This window comes from Pseudoliparis swirei, chromosome 16, assembly GCF_029220125.1.
Source record: "Pseudoliparis swirei isolate HS2019 ecotype Mariana Trench chromosome 16, NWPU_hadal_v1, whole genome shotgun sequence".
Classification (NCBI taxonomy): domain Eukaryota; kingdom Metazoa; phylum Chordata; class Actinopteri; order Perciformes; family Liparidae; genus Pseudoliparis; species Pseudoliparis swirei.
Genome location: NC_079403.1, coordinates 23,699,146 through 23,717,122, shown reverse-complemented (window position 1 = coordinate 23,717,122; position 17,977 = coordinate 23,699,146). Strand labels below are relative to the sequence as shown.

At 48.6% G+C, this 17,977-nt stretch overlaps 1 protein-coding gene across 1 annotated transcript; it reads right to left on the bottom strand.

Moving 5' to 3' along the window:
- Positions 1 to 1,433: 1,433 nt before the first annotated feature.
- Positions 1,434 to 17,411, bottom strand: snrka (SNF related kinase a). Its single transcript, XM_056434434.1, has 8 exons — positions 17,050 to 17,411; positions 15,934 to 16,632; positions 11,201 to 11,342; positions 6,080 to 6,292; positions 5,855 to 5,986; positions 4,886 to 5,060; positions 4,713 to 4,807; positions 1,434 to 4,156 (listed from the first exon to the last, which is right to left on the bottom strand). Exons 2-8 carry the CDS (start codon positions 16,520 to 16,522, stop codon positions 3,052 to 3,054), a joined length of 2,451 nt encoding a protein of 816 aa, XP_056290409.1. The 5' UTR covers positions 16,523 to 16,632; positions 17,050 to 17,411; the 3' UTR covers positions 1,434 to 3,051.
- Positions 17,412 to 17,977: the final 566 nt, after the last annotated feature.

Here is a 17,977-nt window from a genome sequence, read left to right as displayed (position 1 = left end):
AATGTATGTATTATATATAACATATATATTAAATATATATATACTATTCTATATATTATATAAATAATAAATATATATATAATGTATATATAAATTATATATAATACACATATCTAATGTACGTATTATATATATCACATATATATACTATTCTATAAATAATAAATATATATTTAATAATGATGTATATATATTATACATACAGGACTGTCTCAGAAAATTAGAATACTGTGATAAAGTTCTTTATTTTCTGTAATGCAATTAAAAAAACAAAAATGTCATGCATTCTGGATTCATTACAAATCAACTGAAATATTGCAAGCCTTTTATTCTTTTAATATTGCTGATTATTTTTTACAGCTTAAGAAAACTCTAAAATCCTATCTCATAAAATTTTAATATTTCCTCAGACCAAGTAAAAAAAAAGATTTATAACAGCTGAGTGTTTGTCAAGGCTCAGGAAACCCTTGCAGGTGTTTCGAGTTAATTAGACAATTCAAGTGATTTGTTTAATACCCTACTAGTATACTTTTTCTTAGAAATTTAAGCTGTCACAAATAAACAATAATAAATCAGAATTGTATATAATATACATTTTTGCAAATTCATGAGGGGTGCAGGCAACTTTTTTTTTTTTTTTCACCACACCCACATTGTTACAGTTCATCAGGATGAACAGCTGGAGAGTTACACAACTTTACAGACTGAAACATTTCACTTCTGGCATCTTTTTATTCTTTAAGCCGAAGTCTCTAAGCTCCGCCTCTTCTCTCGCTGTGAGCTGCGCAGCGCAGTGTGCGCAGACAGCTCGACACGGAGCAGCGCGTGCGCTCTGATCGCTCTCTTAATGAAGTATCGATACTAAAAATATGCTAAATCACATCGTGTTTAACGTACGGGTACTTTGTTAGCATCGCTACACCGTGCAGCGTGACAGCAGCAGATGTAGCGGGCTAACATTCAAGCTAACCTGAACCCCCAAACGATGTCGACATCTGAACGCTGATTGGCCGAGACACGTCCCATCAAAGATGTTTTATTGCGAAGAGCACCACTCCACACTTTTCTCCGCGTCTCACTGCAATCTCAACGGCAGCGGGCCAGGTGACCCCCCCCCCCCCCCAAAAAAAAACTTCGGATTTCCACGATTCACGTGGATGACCTATTTTGAGTTCAAAACGGTGAATTTCACCGAAAGGTGACAAGTTTGCAGGTATGTAATATATATATAATTAATATATACATACAAATAATATAATATATATTATATCCAGGAAGAAGTCTGCATATTCGTACCTTAAACTATATAATAAACAAGAGAAAATATAAAATAGGAATCAGGAAACAATCAGACCTCATGCTGAGAAATTATTGAAATAAATAAGCAATACATTTTAAATATAATAAAACGAATAAATGAAGCGACCAAGAAAGACTGAAGACAGTATTCCACATTTTATTTCTGGATATTACCAGTTATATGTAACTTCTGACGACAAGTATCAACTACAGAATTATACACAGAATATTTCCGTCCGGTCCAATTTATTCTTTTTTTAATATACTTATTTTCTTCTTTCCTGCTTTTTGGTCCAGTAACATGTCTCTCTCTCTCTCTCTCCCTCACTGAAACACATGCACATCATTCACCTGGAGAGCACCTGACAGTTGGAGTAGCTTTACTAGTCCTCATCAGGCTCGATGACGGACAGCTGTGCACCAAAGGCGCCCGCCGATCCTATTTACAACTATTTACATTTTTTAAAAGACAAAAAACAGAGAACCACATATTTTAAACATTTCAAAGCTTTTCCTTTTCTTTTGTTTCAGTCCAACGAGGTCGTGGTTTGGAATAATTCATCACATGTTTCTGCAACACGTGGATCTGATTGGCCAGCTTCTTAAAGCTGCACGTCTTTTTTTACTCTCTTAGCCCCGCCCCCTCCCCTCCCCCGCTTGTCCTCCACCCGTCTTTCAAACAGCAGATCGCACCGAACAAAAATTTACAAGATTTAAAAAAATAAACTTTACTTTTCAACATACTTTATATGTACATACTCCGTACGCGAGTCGTCAGCTTTGGCTGATGCGGGGGAGGGGGGGGGGGGGAGAGACTAATTTTCTTTATCAGCGACACATTTACAATGTAATGTCAGCAGTAATATGATCTCTCTCCACTCTTTAAATAAAGATGTCAGCCAGAAGACACTTTCAATAAGGAGACACTGTCTCTTTAAATAAAGAGACAGAAGAGACACCTAAAATAAAGAGACAGAAGAGACAACTAAAATAAAGAGACAGAAGAGACAACTAAAATAAGGAGACACTGTCTCTTTAAATAAAGAGACACCGCCTCTTTAAGTAAAGAGACAGAAGAGACACTTTAAATAAAGAGACACTGTCTCTTTAAATAAAGAGCAAGTAGAGACACTTTATTTAAAGAGACGGTGTCCAAATGTAACGGTGGTTTGACGGATGATCTGAATTCATTCTCGTGGAAATACATATTTTTTAAACAATGAAACGGATCGTCTGATGGAGTTAAATAAATCCCGTCGTGACGGAGCGGCTCCGTTCAGCGTCTATTGTTACACGGAGGAAATAATCAATAAAACACAACAATACAAACGTCATTATTCAGAGAGGACACAGCAGTGCTTTGGGAATAAAGTTGTAATTATAAAAACTCTAAGAAAACAAATCATGGAGTAAAGTCTCCACTTCCAGAAAGTCACAATATTATGAGAATAACTTTCTGACTTTATTCTTGAAATATTAAAACTTCCTTGAAAATTAACAAAGTAAAAAAATTAATGAAATGAAACTAAGGCTTTCTAAATATTTAAAATGTTTGATTCAATCGCTACTATTACTAAATTATTAAAAATTAAAACTTTCCCAAATGACACATAACAAACAGCTAAAAGATGAGCGCCATGAAGTGACATCACCGATCCCAGTGACCGACGTAGAACCAGCACCCTGAGGCCGAAACACACGGACAGGAGTTAAAAACAAGGGGGGGGGGTGGTTGGGGGCGGGGCTCCAGCCTCAGACGACCTGGCAGCAGCTGACCGGCGCCGAGCCCCGCCCCCGCTGGATGTTCACAGAGATGGTCTTCTCGCACAGAGGGAGCTGCAGCACGCCGCTCTTCAGGCTCAGGCTGCTGGGAGCGTCCCTCTTGCGGTGGTGGTGGGGGGGGCGCGGCAGGGCGGGGGCGGTGGGGGGGGCGATGGTGTCCAGGCTCCCGGTGGAGCCGATGCACATCCTCCACGCCGATTTCTCCTGGGTTTTCACGCTGCCTCCTGATAGGCCGCGAGGGTCCATGATGAACTTTCCTCCTCCTCCTCCTCCTCCTCCTCCTCCTCCTCCTCCTCCTCGCCCCCCGCGGTGCTGCTGCAGCTGGGCGCTGAGGCACAGGCTCATCAGCTTCAGGCTCTCCACCAGCTCGGTGCCGCGGCTCGCCGTGCGGGCCAGGACGCTGGGGGCGGGGCTAGTGGGGGCGGGGCTAGTGGTGCTGCTGTTGTTACAACAACTGGAGGGGCTGTCTTGTCCTCCCCCTCCCCCCCCTCCCCCGCCCCCTCCTCCATCATTGCCGCCACCTCCTGGCGGACTCTCCTGGTCGGGCCCAGAGCCGCCGCCCCCCCCTCCCTCTCCGGGGGGTCTGTCCTGCCCAGAGTCACCGCCCCCCCCTCCCCCGCCGCCCCCCCCCTCGCTGCCGGGCGGCCCCTCGCCGCCGTCCCTCCGGTTCCGGCCGTAGCCGAAGCCCGAGTCCTTGTCCAGGCGGCGCCGGTGGCTCTCGGAGTCGTCGTCGCTCGTCTCCGAGCTGGAGCACGACGAGCCGCGGCCCTGGCTCTTGCGCCGGTGGTAGCGCTTCTGCGTGGGCCCCGGGGACGAGGAGGGGGCGCCGGCCCCGGGGCCCGCGCCGCCGCCCGCCATGTTCATCTTGAGGCGGCTGAGCTTGGGCGGCAGACCCTCGTCCAGGTCGAAGTCGTCGTCCGACTCGCCCTCCTCCTCGAAGATCTGGTTGAGCACCGGCGCGCTCTTCCTGGAGGTCAGGCGGTTGGTGATGGACGGAGGCTTCCGGCGCAGGACCACCGGGGCCGGGAGGCGGCCGGCGGCGCGCTCCTCCTCCTCCTCTTCGTCCTCCTCCACCCTGGGAAAAGAACGGACGAGACGTGTGAGATGAGAACCGGATTACGAGGCAACGCAATTTAACAATTATGGAATATTTAACAATTTGGGAATATTTTTAAAATGTTGAATATTGAAAATTTTATTAATATTGAACAATTTGTGAGTATTTAACAATTTTTGAATATTTAAATTTTTGTAATATTGAACAATTTTTTTATATTGAACAATTTGGGAATATTTAAAAAAAATTGAATATTAAACAATTTTGGAATATTGAACAAATATGAAATATTGAAAAAAAATGTACTATTTAAAATGTTATGAATGTTAAACAATTTGGGAATATTGAGCAATTATGGAATATTAAACAATTTTGGAAATATTGAAATATAAAACGATGACTGACATCAGATATCATTCCGTAGGATTGAGTTGACAAAACGTTGATTTACTGTCAGACTTAAAGAATCCACGGTCCAAAAATCAAGAAATAATCAGAAGAATCCAGACTGATTGTTATCAAGTAAAACTCTGATCCTAAGGAATGGACATGAAACATAAACACATGAATCCACCTGAACAAGCAGATCTGCTGCTTGGCCGAGTGGTTGGGGGCCTTGGAGGAACCGGAGCCAGAACCAGGAGCGGGGCCCGAGGCAGCACCGGCGCCCTGGAAGGAAATGGGCATGTCAAACCAGCTGAGCGTGATGGGGGGTCAGGGGGTCAGGGGGTCGGGGGGTCGGGGTACCTGCGCCGGCTGTCCCGGGCCGTCGGTGACCGTCAGCCCTTTGGAGCGGTGGCCGTTGAGGAGGCTCTTGGCGCTGCGGGCCGGAGACTGGGGGCCGCCGGCGTGGGAGATGGAGGACGCCGCCAAGCTGTCCTCGATGTCCTGGTGCATGTCCACCCGGGTGGGCCACGACTGCCTGGGGGGGGGGGGGGGGCATTAGAGGAAACCTCTTGGTGCTTCCAACACGGGACTCTTCAAGACGAGTCCAACAAAACTAATGATTGTTTACATAACATACATACATATATACGCAGATGTATATATATTGTTTACATAACATACATAGTGGGATGACTGACTGTTTTCACTCTGAGTGATTCTTATAGCAGCGTATTATTCTTAGAGCTCCTCCCCCTCTCGTTCCAGCTTCCTGTTCAGAGGAACAATGTTTGGCGAGGAAGCAGAAGAGGGGAAGACTTAGGAAGCCAAAGTTATGAACTCAGAGCGAACTTTTAAAGTTCTTCATACGACAAGCAAAAAAAGTGCATCCTAATAACTTTATGGTCTATTCGACTGTAAATGGACCTTATTTACTAAATAAACATCATTCTGTACCCCGGGGGTCAGGAGAGAGAACGCAGCTTCAACACATGAAGCATAGACTTCTATACAACCAGAAGAGTCGCCCCCTGGTGGCCAGGATAGATAACGCAGCTTTACCACATGGTGCTCAGACTTCTATACAACCAGAGGAGTCGCTCCCCGATGGTCAGGAGAGAGAATGCAGCTTTAAAGACACTCCCACATCGGCTTCACTCTTCTCTTTGGAGGCGACACTTCCTGTCTGGCCCCGCTGAGCCGAGCCAGACAGGAAGTGGAGCGAGACGGGTCAATCCCTCTCTTCGCGGCTCGCACCGCGACTCCAGATATCCGCGATGAAGACGAGCAGCGACCTCTTTGTGGCCCGGGGCGAGAGGGGAGGTCCCGTACCTGAAGTGGGCCTTGCTGCTGGGGCTGGAGGAGCGCGTGGGCGCCTCCTTCTCCTGCTGCTCCCTCAGGATCCTCTCCGCCAGCAGGTAGTAGGTGGCCGTGATGTGGTTGTACTTGTTGGTCTCCAGGGCTCTGGAACCACATGGCGAACAACGGTTAGCGGCAGGATGCGGGCGGAGTCGAGGAGGCTAGGGAGGAGGGAAGGAAACGAGCCGCTCCACTCACTCCACGATGGCCTCGCGGTCGGCGATGTCGCCGAGCGCCATGCGCTGGATGATGCTGCCGTGCTCCTCCTCCGACAGGCTCTTGTGGGACACCAGCGGCGTGTTGTACTTGGCGGCCGGCGACGGGTCGACGCCCTGCAGCCAGGAGTGGCCCTCGATCGCCTCCAGGGAGGCGCGGCGCCGAGGATCCCTCTGGAGCATACGGTCAATCAGACTGGGGAGAGGGAGGAGGAGGAGAGGAGAGGGGAGAGGGAGGAGGAGAGAGGGAGGAGGAGAGAGGAGAGGAAGGGTGGAGGGGAGAGGGAGGAGGAGGAGAGAGGAGAGGGGAGAGGGAGGAGGAGAGAGGAGAGGGGAGAGAGGAGAGGGTGGAGGAGGAGAGAGGAGAGGAGAGGGAGGAGAGAGGAGAGAGAGAGAGGAGGAGAGAGGAGAGGAGGAGGAGAGGAAGAGAGGGAGGAGGAGAGAAGAGAGGGAGGAGGAGAGAGGAGGGTGGAGGAGAGAGGAGAGGAAGAGAGGGAGGAGGAGAGAGGAGAGGAAGAGAGGAGAGGGTGGAGGAGGAGAGAGGAGGAGAGAGGAGAGGAAGAGAGGGAGGAGGAGAGAGGAGAGGAAGAAAGGGTGGAGGAGAGAGGAGAGGGAGGGTGGAGGAGGAGAGAGGAGAGGGAGGGTGGAGGAGAGGAAGAGAGGGAGGGAGGAGAGAGGAGAGGAAGAGAGGGAGGGAGGAGGAGAGAGGAGAGTGAGGGTGGAGGAGAGGAAGAGAGGAAGAGAGGGAGGGAGGAGAGAGGAGAGGAAGAGAGGGAGGAGGAGAGAGGAGAGGAAGAGAGGGTGGAGGAGAGAGGAGAGGGAGGGTGGAGGAGGAGAGAGGAGAGGGAGGGTGGAGGAGGAGAGAGGAGAGGGAGGGTGGAGGAGAGAGGAGAGGAAGAGAGGGAGGGAGGAGGAGAGAGGAGAGGGAGGGTGGAGGAGAGGAAGAGAGGGAGGGAGGGAGGAGAGAGGAGAGGAAGAGAGGGAGGGTGGAGGAGAGGAAGAGAGGGAGGAGGCGTGAGGAGGGGAAGAGAGGAAGGAGGAGAGGAAACAAGGTAAGAGGAGAGAGGCGAGGAAGAGAGGGAGGAGGCGAGAGGAGAGGAAGAGAGGAAGGAGGAGAGGAAACAAGGTAAGAGGAGAGAGGCGAGGAAGAGAGGGAGGAGGCGTGAGGAGAGGAAGGAAGAGAGGTAAGAGGAGAGGAGAGGAAGCAAGGTAAGAGGAGAGAGGAGAGGAAGAGAGGGAGGAGAGGAGATGACCGCACAGTTAAAATCGGTGTTTTAACCCCTTCATGTCCATCGTACCAACTGGACTTCCTGGTTCTGGTCCGGTTCGGGGATCTGGACCTTCAGTTGGAGGATTTAGCAGCTCAGTGAACTATAAGTTTATACATTTAAATCGGTCGTCGTGACGATGAAGTGGAAGAGAATCCTGAAACCGACGAGACGAGATCCACTAGCGAGACGACGTCTCACTCGCTCTGGAGTTGAGGAAACAAACAGTCAATTTAAGTCCACAAACAGTCAGACCAGTGGAGATAAAAACATCCAAAACACACACGCAATTGTTGTATTTTACTACTTCTGTCGTTCCAAATGGGGACCAGAACTAAATGAGTAAACCGTGGAATCAAAAGTGATGTATGAATGTATTTTAAAGAATCATTTCTCAAGAAATATACAAGAATAAGAAAGCAACGTCAATTATTTTCCTAATTTATCGTCTATATCCCCCTCCCCCCACAAAACAATCTAAAGGAACCAGTGAGGCTACATGTTACATCCTTGGATACGTCTTTGGAGAACCCTTAAAACCCGGATAATTCACCCGTTGAGTGACGTGGGAATAGAAACCCAGCAGCTCCGGACGCAGCGTGCGACCGGCGGCTCTTCGGCTCTGAAGCCAAAAGCCCATCAAATCGATCGCAGCTGCTTCGGCTTAGCGCTTCAAATCCAGGCGCGTCTCTCCTCGGACTCGGGAGGAGGAGAGACGCGTTTTATCCCCCCCCGTCTAAAAATACTCAAGAGTGGAGGAAATAAAGAACTTGTCTTCGCCACATGCCGAGCACACGGGGCTCCGATGCCCACGACGCCCACGACGTCCACTCACGAGCCCGTTGAGTCCACCAGAGGACGATGGTGCGGTGACGGGGGGTGTGTGTGTGTGTGTGTGTGTGTCTTTCTACGAGCCACTGAATGACATGTTAGGATCCCGAGTTCGAGTATATCAGGTATAAATAAGATCAATGGTGGAGGCACGAGGGTCTCGTCTCTGATTGTGAATCATTTCTTAATTAATTCTGGTTACACGTCGTTGGAAATCTTTATCGCTTAAAGAAAATCCCCTCCGTGTATCTGGAGAGAATTAATGAGTAGTAAATTAGAATTTCAAACGCAAATGGTGAATTAGGCAACCGCTAATTTATCTGCCTGAGCGTGGAGCGCGTGCGTGTGTGTGTGTGTGTGTGTCCGTGTGTGTCCGTGTGTGTGTGTGTGTGTGTGCGTGTGCGAAGTCTCTGCCAGCCACCGGAATAACGTTGATCTGCAGGTTTTCAGAATAAAGGATCATTTTAAATTGCAGGTGATACGAGGAGTTATTATGCCACAAAACTACTAATAATGTGGTTGAAACTGTGTCTGAGAGTCAAACGGTTTCTCTCTTCCAGTTATTATCTGGACATGAAGCATCGGCTTCACCTTCTGAAGGAAGAGGTGGCGAGTGAACTGAATCAGGAACGTAGGAAAGCAATGACTAATATTCAATCTTCCTCCCGCTGTGTGCAGGTCGAGGCTTCTTTTCTTTTTTGGAAGTGAAACATTGAGAGTTGTCTAAAAACATGGCGCGTCATGGCTCCTCCCATTGGCTCCCATTGGCTCCTCCCATTGGCCCCCATACACCATGTGTGAGCTAACCCTGAGATGGGGGAGCTACACTCGCTGCAGCCCGCTGGCTGTGACGTGGTTCTGTGACGTGGTTCTGTCATGTGGTTCTATGACGTGGTTCTGGGATGTGGTTCTGTGACGTGGTTCTGGGATGTGGTTCTGTGACGCGTTTCTGTCATGTGGTTCTGTGACGTGGTTCTGGGACGTGGTTCTGTCATGTGGTTCTGTGACGTGGTTCTGGGATGTGTTTCTGTCATGTGGTTCTGTGACGTGGTTCTGGGATGTGTTTCTGTCATGTGGTTCTGTGACGTGGTTCTGGGACGTGGTTCTGTGACGTGGTTCTGTGACGTGGTTCTGTGACGTGGTTCTGTGATGTGGTTCTGTGACGTGGTTCTGGGATGTGGTTCTGTGACGTGTTTCTGTCATGTGGTTCTGTGACGTGGTTCTGGGACGTGGTTCTGTCATGTGGTTCTGTGACGTGGTTCTGGGATGTGGTTCTGTGACGTGTTTCTGTCATGTGGTTCTGTGACGTGGTTCTGGGACGTGGTTCTGTCATGTGGTTCTGTGACGTGGTTCTGTGACGTGGTTCTGTGACGTGGTTCTGTCATGTGGTTCTGTGACGGGGTTCTGTGACGTGGTTCTGGGACGTGTTTCTGTCATGTGGTTCTGTGACATGGTTCTGGGACGTGGTTCTGTCATGTGGTTCTGTGATGTGGTTCTGTGACGTGGTTCTGTGACGTGGTTCTGTCATGTGGTTCTGTGACGGGGTTCTGTGACGTGGTTCTGGGATGTGGTTCTGTCATGTGGTTCTGGGACTTGGTTCTGTCATGTGGTTCTGTGACGTGGTTCTGTGACGTGGTTCTGGGACGTGGTTCTGTCATGTGGTTCTGGGACTTGGTTCTGTCATGTGGTTCTGTGACGTGGTTCTGGGATGTGGTTCTGGGACGTGGTTCTGTCATGTGGTTCTGTCATGTGGTTCTGTGACGTGGTTCTGTGACGTGGTTCTGTGATGTGGTTCTGGGACGTGGTTCTGGGATGTGGTTCTGTGACGTGGTTCTGTCATGTGGTTCTGGGACGTGGTTCTGTCATGTGGTTCTGGGACGTGGTTCTGTGACGTGGTTCTGTGACGTGGTTCTGTGATGTGGTTCTGTCATGTGGTTCTGGGATGTGGTTCTGTCATGTTGTTCTGTGACATGGTTCTGGGATGTGGTTCTGTGACGTGGTTCTTTGACGTGATTCTGGGACTTGGTTCTGTCATGTGGTTCTGTGACGTGGTTCTGGGATGTGGTTCTGGGACGTGGTTCTGTCATGTGGTTCTGTGACGTGGTTCTTTGACGTGATTCTGGGACTTGGTTCTGTCATGTGGTTCTGTGACGTGGTTCTGGGATGTGGTTCTGGGACGTGGTTCTGTGATGTGGTTCTGGGACGTGGTTCTGTGATGTGGTTCTGGGACGTGGTTCTGGGACGTGGTTCTGTCATGTGGTTCTGTGATGTGGTTCTGGGATGTGGTTCTGTCATGTGGTTCTGGGACGTGGTTCTGTGATGTGGTTCTGGGACGTGGTTCTGGGATGTGGTTCTGTCATGTGGTTCTGGGACGTGGTTCTGTGATGTGGTTCTGTCATGTGGTTCTGGGACGTGGTTCTGTGACGTGGTTCTGGGACGTGGTTCTAGGACGTGGTTCTGTGATGTGGTTCTGGGATGTGGTTCTGTGATGTGGTTCTGTGACGTGGTTCTGGGACGTGGTTCTGTGATGTGGTTCTAGGACGTGGTTCTGTGATGTGGTTCTGGGACGTGGTTCTGTGATGTGGTTCTAGGATGTGGTTCTGTGATGTGGTTCTGGGATGTGGTTCTGTGATGTGGTTCTGTGATGTGGTTCTGTGATGTGGTTCTGTGACGTGGTTCTGTGACGTGGTTCTGTGATGTGGTTCTGTGATGTGGTTCTGTCATGTGGTTCTGTGACGTGGTTCTGTGATGTGGTTCTGTGACGTGGTTCTGTCATGTGGTTCTGGGATGTGGTTCTGTCATGTTGTTCTGTGACATGGTTCTGGGATGTGGTTCTGTGACGTGGTTCTGGGACGTGGTTCTGTCATGTGGTTCTGTGACGTGGTTCTGGGACGTGGTTCTGGGACGTGGTTCTGTCATGTTGTTCTGTGACGTGGTTCTGTGACGTGGTTCTGGGACGTGGTTCTCCCAATGCAACCCGTGAGAAACGGAGTAGTGTGACTCACTCGCTGCAGGCGCTGGAGACGTGGCCCGGCACGGTGTATCTGCAGTCCATGATCATGGTGAGCGTCTCGCTGTCGTTGGCCTCCTGGAAGGGCGGCTGGCCGCACACCAACATGAACAGGATCACACCGAGGCTCCAGATATCTGAGGCGGGGGGGAAGCAAACAGAAGAGACGTGAATCCCCCCGCGTGTTCTGCTTTCACAGCCTAAGGAGTCAAACCCGATTCACAACATTACGGATGGATGTAAGTTACTTCTTTACGAGGCACTCGCCCTGTGAGCTTCAGGTGAAATACACTTCTGAATCCTCACGTCTAAAATGGGGATTGTATTTGAGCTGGAGGTTATCTCTATAAACAGATTATGGATTCATGTCAGAATCTGTAGGCAGAGGGGTGAGAGGTTAGCTCTGGTTTCTGTTCGTAGTCCAACAAAGTATTGGCCAATCACATTGGAGCAGGCTTTGGTGGCATGCAGCTACAGTAGTGACGTGTACCTGTGCTATGAACCCGTCTGGATCTCAATGTTTAGTAAAAAATGTGTTTTTTGGGCCCGAATGGCATCATGTGGTGGGCCAGGAAGTTGTAATTCTATGGTTTGGCCACTATGTCAAAGCCTGGCGCTCTAACCGATGACTTTGTGGGAGGAGATATTAGTGACTTATTCTTTGGGCTGTGGATTATATAATTGATCGCCGTGTATTTATTTATTTGTATGCGTGTTACTCGCATAACTCAAAGTATTAAACCGAATCGCATGAAATTTGGCGGGATGATTGGTTATTATCCGGGGACCATTTGATTAGATTTTGGGATCAATCGGGTCAAAGGTCAAGGTCATGAAAAGGTCAAAATCTTCTTTTTACCATAGCGCGGTCAATTTGTATCCAATTGGCATGCAACTAATGCCAAGATGTTCATAATTCAATGCCCAATCTTGTGATATGTGAAGGTATGCGCTCTACCGAGTGCCCGTTCTAATTATTATTATTATGGTCCTCGCGAGGACGTTTTAAGGTGGTCCGAAGCGATGCAGACCTATTCGCCCATCACAATCACTCACAGCTTAAAGGGCCTTGTCCAGCCACACATGTTCATGACTTTGAAGTGCACTCTAAGCTTTCCAACGCCGCGTCTGCAAGAGGGTTTAAAGCAATTTAGAGTGCAGCGGCTACAGAGGACAACAAAAAAAGAAACCAGAAGAAGGCTTTGCATTTATTGCATATGCGAGGACAATCGAGAGCAGGCGGGTCGAGCTGAACGTGCATCACTGGAAAGAAACCGTCAAACCAAATTTGGTGGAATGGAGAATTGAGGATGCTTTTAGACGTTGGGATTGTTCATGTTCGGACTGGCAGCAGAGACGTAGCCAATACAGAAAGAAATGACAAGAAAACAGCAACAAAAAGGCATTTTTAGTACAAATCATGAAGTATTTGTGACTAATTGTTCGCGCCGTGGGCTCCCAGCCAGGAATCAAGTCCAGCAGCTTTGAGCGCGTCGTTGTCGTCGTGTCTCTGCGCCGATGGCGGTGAGATCCCAACCGCCGCCACCTGTCAGCCCGTTTGTACGACGGGTCTGGAACACGGCGAGCTTTGACTAATCGCAACAAAACTGACAGCTGACCATTTGCTCTCTCAGCCGCCACCGCCTAAGTCGGCTCAATCCTTCCTTGGCTCAAGAACGAACACACGCACACGCATACACACACATACATACACACACACACACACACGCACACACAGCAGTCTACTGCTCCGTGTGCCGTGTCTTTTTGCTGACGTCAAACCGGTTTCAGATCGTGCAACGGAGCAGAAACAAAAATGGAAATGGAGCCAACTCGGCCTGCCAACTCTCATTTCCACTAGTAACACCGGTTCAGACGGATGTAGAACGTGTTCTAGCGTTCCCACGTTATCTCTATCCAGCTTCAGCTCAGGGCTTCTTCTCCCCGAGCGGTTTTATTTATTTATTTATTCATATATATATATATTATAATATATTATTTTTATACACATATTATATGTATATAATACATATATAAAACATTTATATAATAATAAATATATAATGATATATATATATATAATAAATAAATATATATATATAAAACACACAATATATATACAAAATAATTTATTTATTATATATATATTATATAAATATATTATATATATATAAAAATATATCATAATTATAATACAATTTAATATATATACAATATATATAATAATAATAATAAATATAATAATATAGATAATAATAAATGAATAAAACTAAATATATATGTATATCATAATATTTATATATAATAATATATATATATAAATTCGTCAAGAAATAAATATATATATATTTTGTTTTGTTTAAAGGTTATTATATTCATCCACTTAGTGGGGTTCCACTGTGCAAATAAAAAATGTTTGCGATGCAAAGTATCTGCCAGCGAGCAGCATTAGCTGGCGGTGTCGCTCGGATTAAAGCCGACTGAACTGTGAACCTGAGGTACATACCACAGAGTGAAGTGTGTGTACGGTCACACCCCTATAATGATTGGCCAATTACTTGAAAGCCAGCAGCGAGGGCCTTTGTCAAAGAAGACATTCTGACATTTCAAAGTAAGAAAAGCGGCGGTTAATTATAACGCTATCATGGAGGCAGCCATACAAACTATTACTAATAATAATGCATTACATTCATACAGCGCTTATCAAGGTACTCAAAGACACTTTACATCATCGTAAGTGTGTGTGTGTCACTCACTGACACACACACTGACACACACACCATAAACGAGAATTTCTGGAAGGTAGAGCACACATCACACGTTAAAATCACTATTCCAGTGAAAACATTCAACTCCAGTGTGTTGAGGCTGAGAGGCAAACGGTCCAGACATTGAGGTCTCGGCCCGGCGGCGGGGAACCGGCCGAATGGGTTCCAATCAGAGCGAGCCCGGCTGTGTCAGAAGCCTGGATTAACGATTTTTCAGGCTCATCTGGTTTGCGGTCAGATAAATCAATGAGCACATTGGGCTCGTCAAACTGTTGACTCCACAATCAAAACGTCTGTTTTCCCCCAGCATTGTCCCCGCTGCGGACGTCTGGTAATTTGAAATATCCCAAAAGCAACGCAAACTAGAATGGGCACTCGGTAGAGCGCATACATTCGCATATCACAAGATTGGGCATTGAATTATGAACATTGTGGCATTAGTTGCATGCCAATTGGATAGAATTTGACCGTGCTATGGCAAAAAGAAGATTTTGACCTTTTCATGACCTTTACCTTGACCTTTGACCCCATCGATCCCAAAATCTAATCAAATGGTCCCCGGATAATAACCAATCGTCCCACCAAATTTCATGCGATTCGGTTTAATACTTTTTGAGTTATGCGAGTAACACGCATACAAATAAATAAATATATACACGGCGATCAAAACATAACCGTCAGCATTTTCAATGCAAAGGTAATAATAAACACGCCTGTTCATCCGGACCGTCTTCTTGGTTCCCGAAGAATCCATCGAAGAGCGATGAGACTTCTTCGGGGACGCAGAGCGTTCACCTCCCTCACTGGCCAGGCTCCAACGCATGAGTGTTCTTAGTGTGAGTGTGTGTGTGTGTGTGTGTGTGAGAGTGTGTGTGTGTGTGTGTGTTTAAAGGTCAATGACAGAAGTAACCACAGCTTCCTCATGACCCATTAGGTCGGTGAGAACCGTGACAGAACCGAGGGGAACAGATGACGCCCAGTGGACCGTCGTGAGACGGATTCAGACTCCCTGCAGGATTAACGCCGCCACACCGGCCCGTCTCGTTATCCACTCCAGAGCTGGACTTGGGCCCCATGTTCTCGCCCGGCGTTCTAGCTTGCGTGAGATATCATATCGGTAGACGGACGCACGCGATCCCGTCAACGAGCCGGTTAATTCGGTGCAACGGGACGCCCGTCGGCATCGGGAGAGCTGACCGTGTCGCGCGGCCTGCAGTCGAGAGCCGTGAGCAGCAGAATGCGCGGCGTTATATAAAAGTGTGAAACGGGTGTCAGACACTTCAGACCTCTTGGCACCACGACGCCGAAGAGGGGTCTGAATAGGACTTTGACAAAGCAGTTCTTACACATTTTGATCAATGGATTTCCAGGACTTTTAACCAAATGTCCATGACAAACTGAAATCTCGGCATAAACACGAAAAATTTATAAAATGTTGCTTATTGAGAGCGTACGCCGGCTTATATTTTGAGCGTCTTACTTTAAAAAAAACATATTAATTATTATAAACTCGGCGTAAATGAACATGTGATTATAACACATTTCCATGACTTTTCCAAAACTTTTATGATTTAAGTTTTTTCCATGACTTTTCCAGGCCTGGAAATGACCATTTTAAAATTCCATGACTTTTCCAGGTTTTCCATGACCGTACGAACCCCGCAAAGACGTCCTGTGTAGTTTGATGCCAGACGCCTGTGTTTTTGACACAGGGATGTTCTTTTTTTGGGAGGCGAGGGACTAAATAAACGGACCGGACACTGAGTCGGTGCCGCGGGGGAACCGGCCCAGCGCAGCCGACTTCAACCGATCGATGGCGGAGCAAGAAACGAGAAAGGGGCCGAATCAAAAAAAGCTGCCACGCTGTTTTCTCTCTGGCATTTTGTTAATGAGCAGAATGACTCATTTATAAATCGCGTCAGCATTGTTCGCCCGCCCACATGTTTTGTTTCTTCCATACCTACGGCCGGAGCGTCGTACTCGTCGCCCAGCAGGATTTCCGGTGCCGAGTACGCCAGAGATCCGCAGCTGGTCGTCAGCTTCTTCCCCGGCTGAAACTTGTTGCTGAAGCCAAAGTCGGTGAGCTTGACGAGCCCCTGCTTCTCGAAGAACACCACGTTCTCCGGCTTCAGGTCCCTGTGCACCACGTGCAGCCGGTGGCAGTAGGAGATGGCGTGGACGATCTGGGCGAAATATCTCTTGGCCAGCTCCTCGTTGAGGCCCTCCTCGTGCTTCATGATGTAGTCGAACATGTCGCCGCCGTCGCCCAGCTCCAGGATGAGGTACAGCTTGGTCTGGGTGTCGATCACTTCGTAGAGGCGCACGATGTTGGGGTGCTGGACCAGCTTCATGCAGCGCACCTCCTGGAACAGGTGGCCCGTGGCCACGGTGTCCAGCTTGGTCTTGTCGATCACCTTCACCGCCACTTTCTCCCCGGTGAAGACGTGGCGCGCCAGCTTGACCACGGCAAAGTGCCCGCGGCCCAGCGTCTTGTCCAGGTCGTACAGGCCGGCGATCTTGCCGTCGTAGCCCCGCTTGAAGCCCGCCATGGCCGGAGAGGGGGGAGACGGGGAGGAGGGCGGCTTGGCTGAGTTGTGCGGGTCCAGCGTGGCGGTTCAGTTCATCGGAGGCTGAGAGAGAAACCCATGGCTCCGGCTTCCTAGAGGACAGTAAACACACACACACACACACACACACGGGTCAATAAACACAGATTACATCACACAGAATTATGAAACTGAAACCAATCTGAACACAATGGCAAACAGGAGTGAGGTGCGTCTCAGTCTGAGTCACACACGTGAAGGTGCATCACAGTGTTGACAGGAGACCCCCCTCCCCCTGGCTAGCTAGCTGCCTGCCTCGTGCTGCAGCAGGAACCGGGTCCCCACACCGGTGATAGAAAGCTTCCTTAGCTGGACAGACAGGCCGCTGTTTGACACACTCCTGCAGAAGGTAGCAGCACAACGGGGCCCGAACCAACTGCCGTTAGCCTCCCGTTACCGGGGGGGCTAGCCTCTCGTTACCGGTGGGGCTAGCTCGTCGTTCAGTGATTCATACGCGGTTCGCTACTCACCGGCCGACTGGCGTGAACCGCTTCCGCTGGTCCGCTTGAAACCGACTCCGGGAGATCTACAAACCCCGCTCAGCAAGAACCCGTGAGCGGACCCATGGAGCGGCGGGTTCCGACGGTCCGGGACGGGGCGCACACGGCTAGCCGAGGTTAGCTTGTTGAGCTAAAGTTACTCTCCGGTAAACATAAAGACAAGAAGAGTCCGCCTCCCCGGTGGCTCCGTATCGCAAACTGCCAGGGGTGCCTCCTGAGTGCCCTATGGGTGCCTATGCCCGGGGTTCTGCTCTGACAAGAGGCATCGCGTCGCTGGAAGCCGAGTCCAAGTCGCCGTTTCCTCCCAGTCGCGGCCGCGGCTGTGATGCCTTCAGGTACCGGAACACAGCGTCGGATTTTTGGAAACTATTGGGGAGTCGTCATACGCTTGCGCGGAACATGTGTCCGCTGTTATCTTGTTCGATTGTGAAATGAAAAAAACGTTATTTTGTGTGTTTTTGTCATATCTCTTTTTATATTGCTTTGTTATTATTGTTCTTATCCCCGCGGGATAAGTTTGACAAGTTGCATTCTCTTATTTGGAAGCTCAGAGTTTGATCTTTCCGAGGACCACCGGCAGGCAGCATGAGAGTGTCGCCAACCGCATTGAGCTCTGACGTCAAACGGAGTCTTTTGATTGGGAAAGGTGCTGAAACATTGTTCTGTTGACACAGCGGCGAATCCGCAGCCCATTGATAAAGGCATTGCAGTCAAGCCCTACGGAAGGGGACGAGTTCAATCGGTCCAACATGTCGCCCGAAAAGCGTATCATGTAATACTTGATGTAGTGATTATATAGTACGTGTGTATTATAGCACGTGGTTTATATAGCACGCGTTTCTGTGCAACGGATGTATTAACCTGTCCATGTGTTCGTGGTCCTCCAATGGATGGGCCT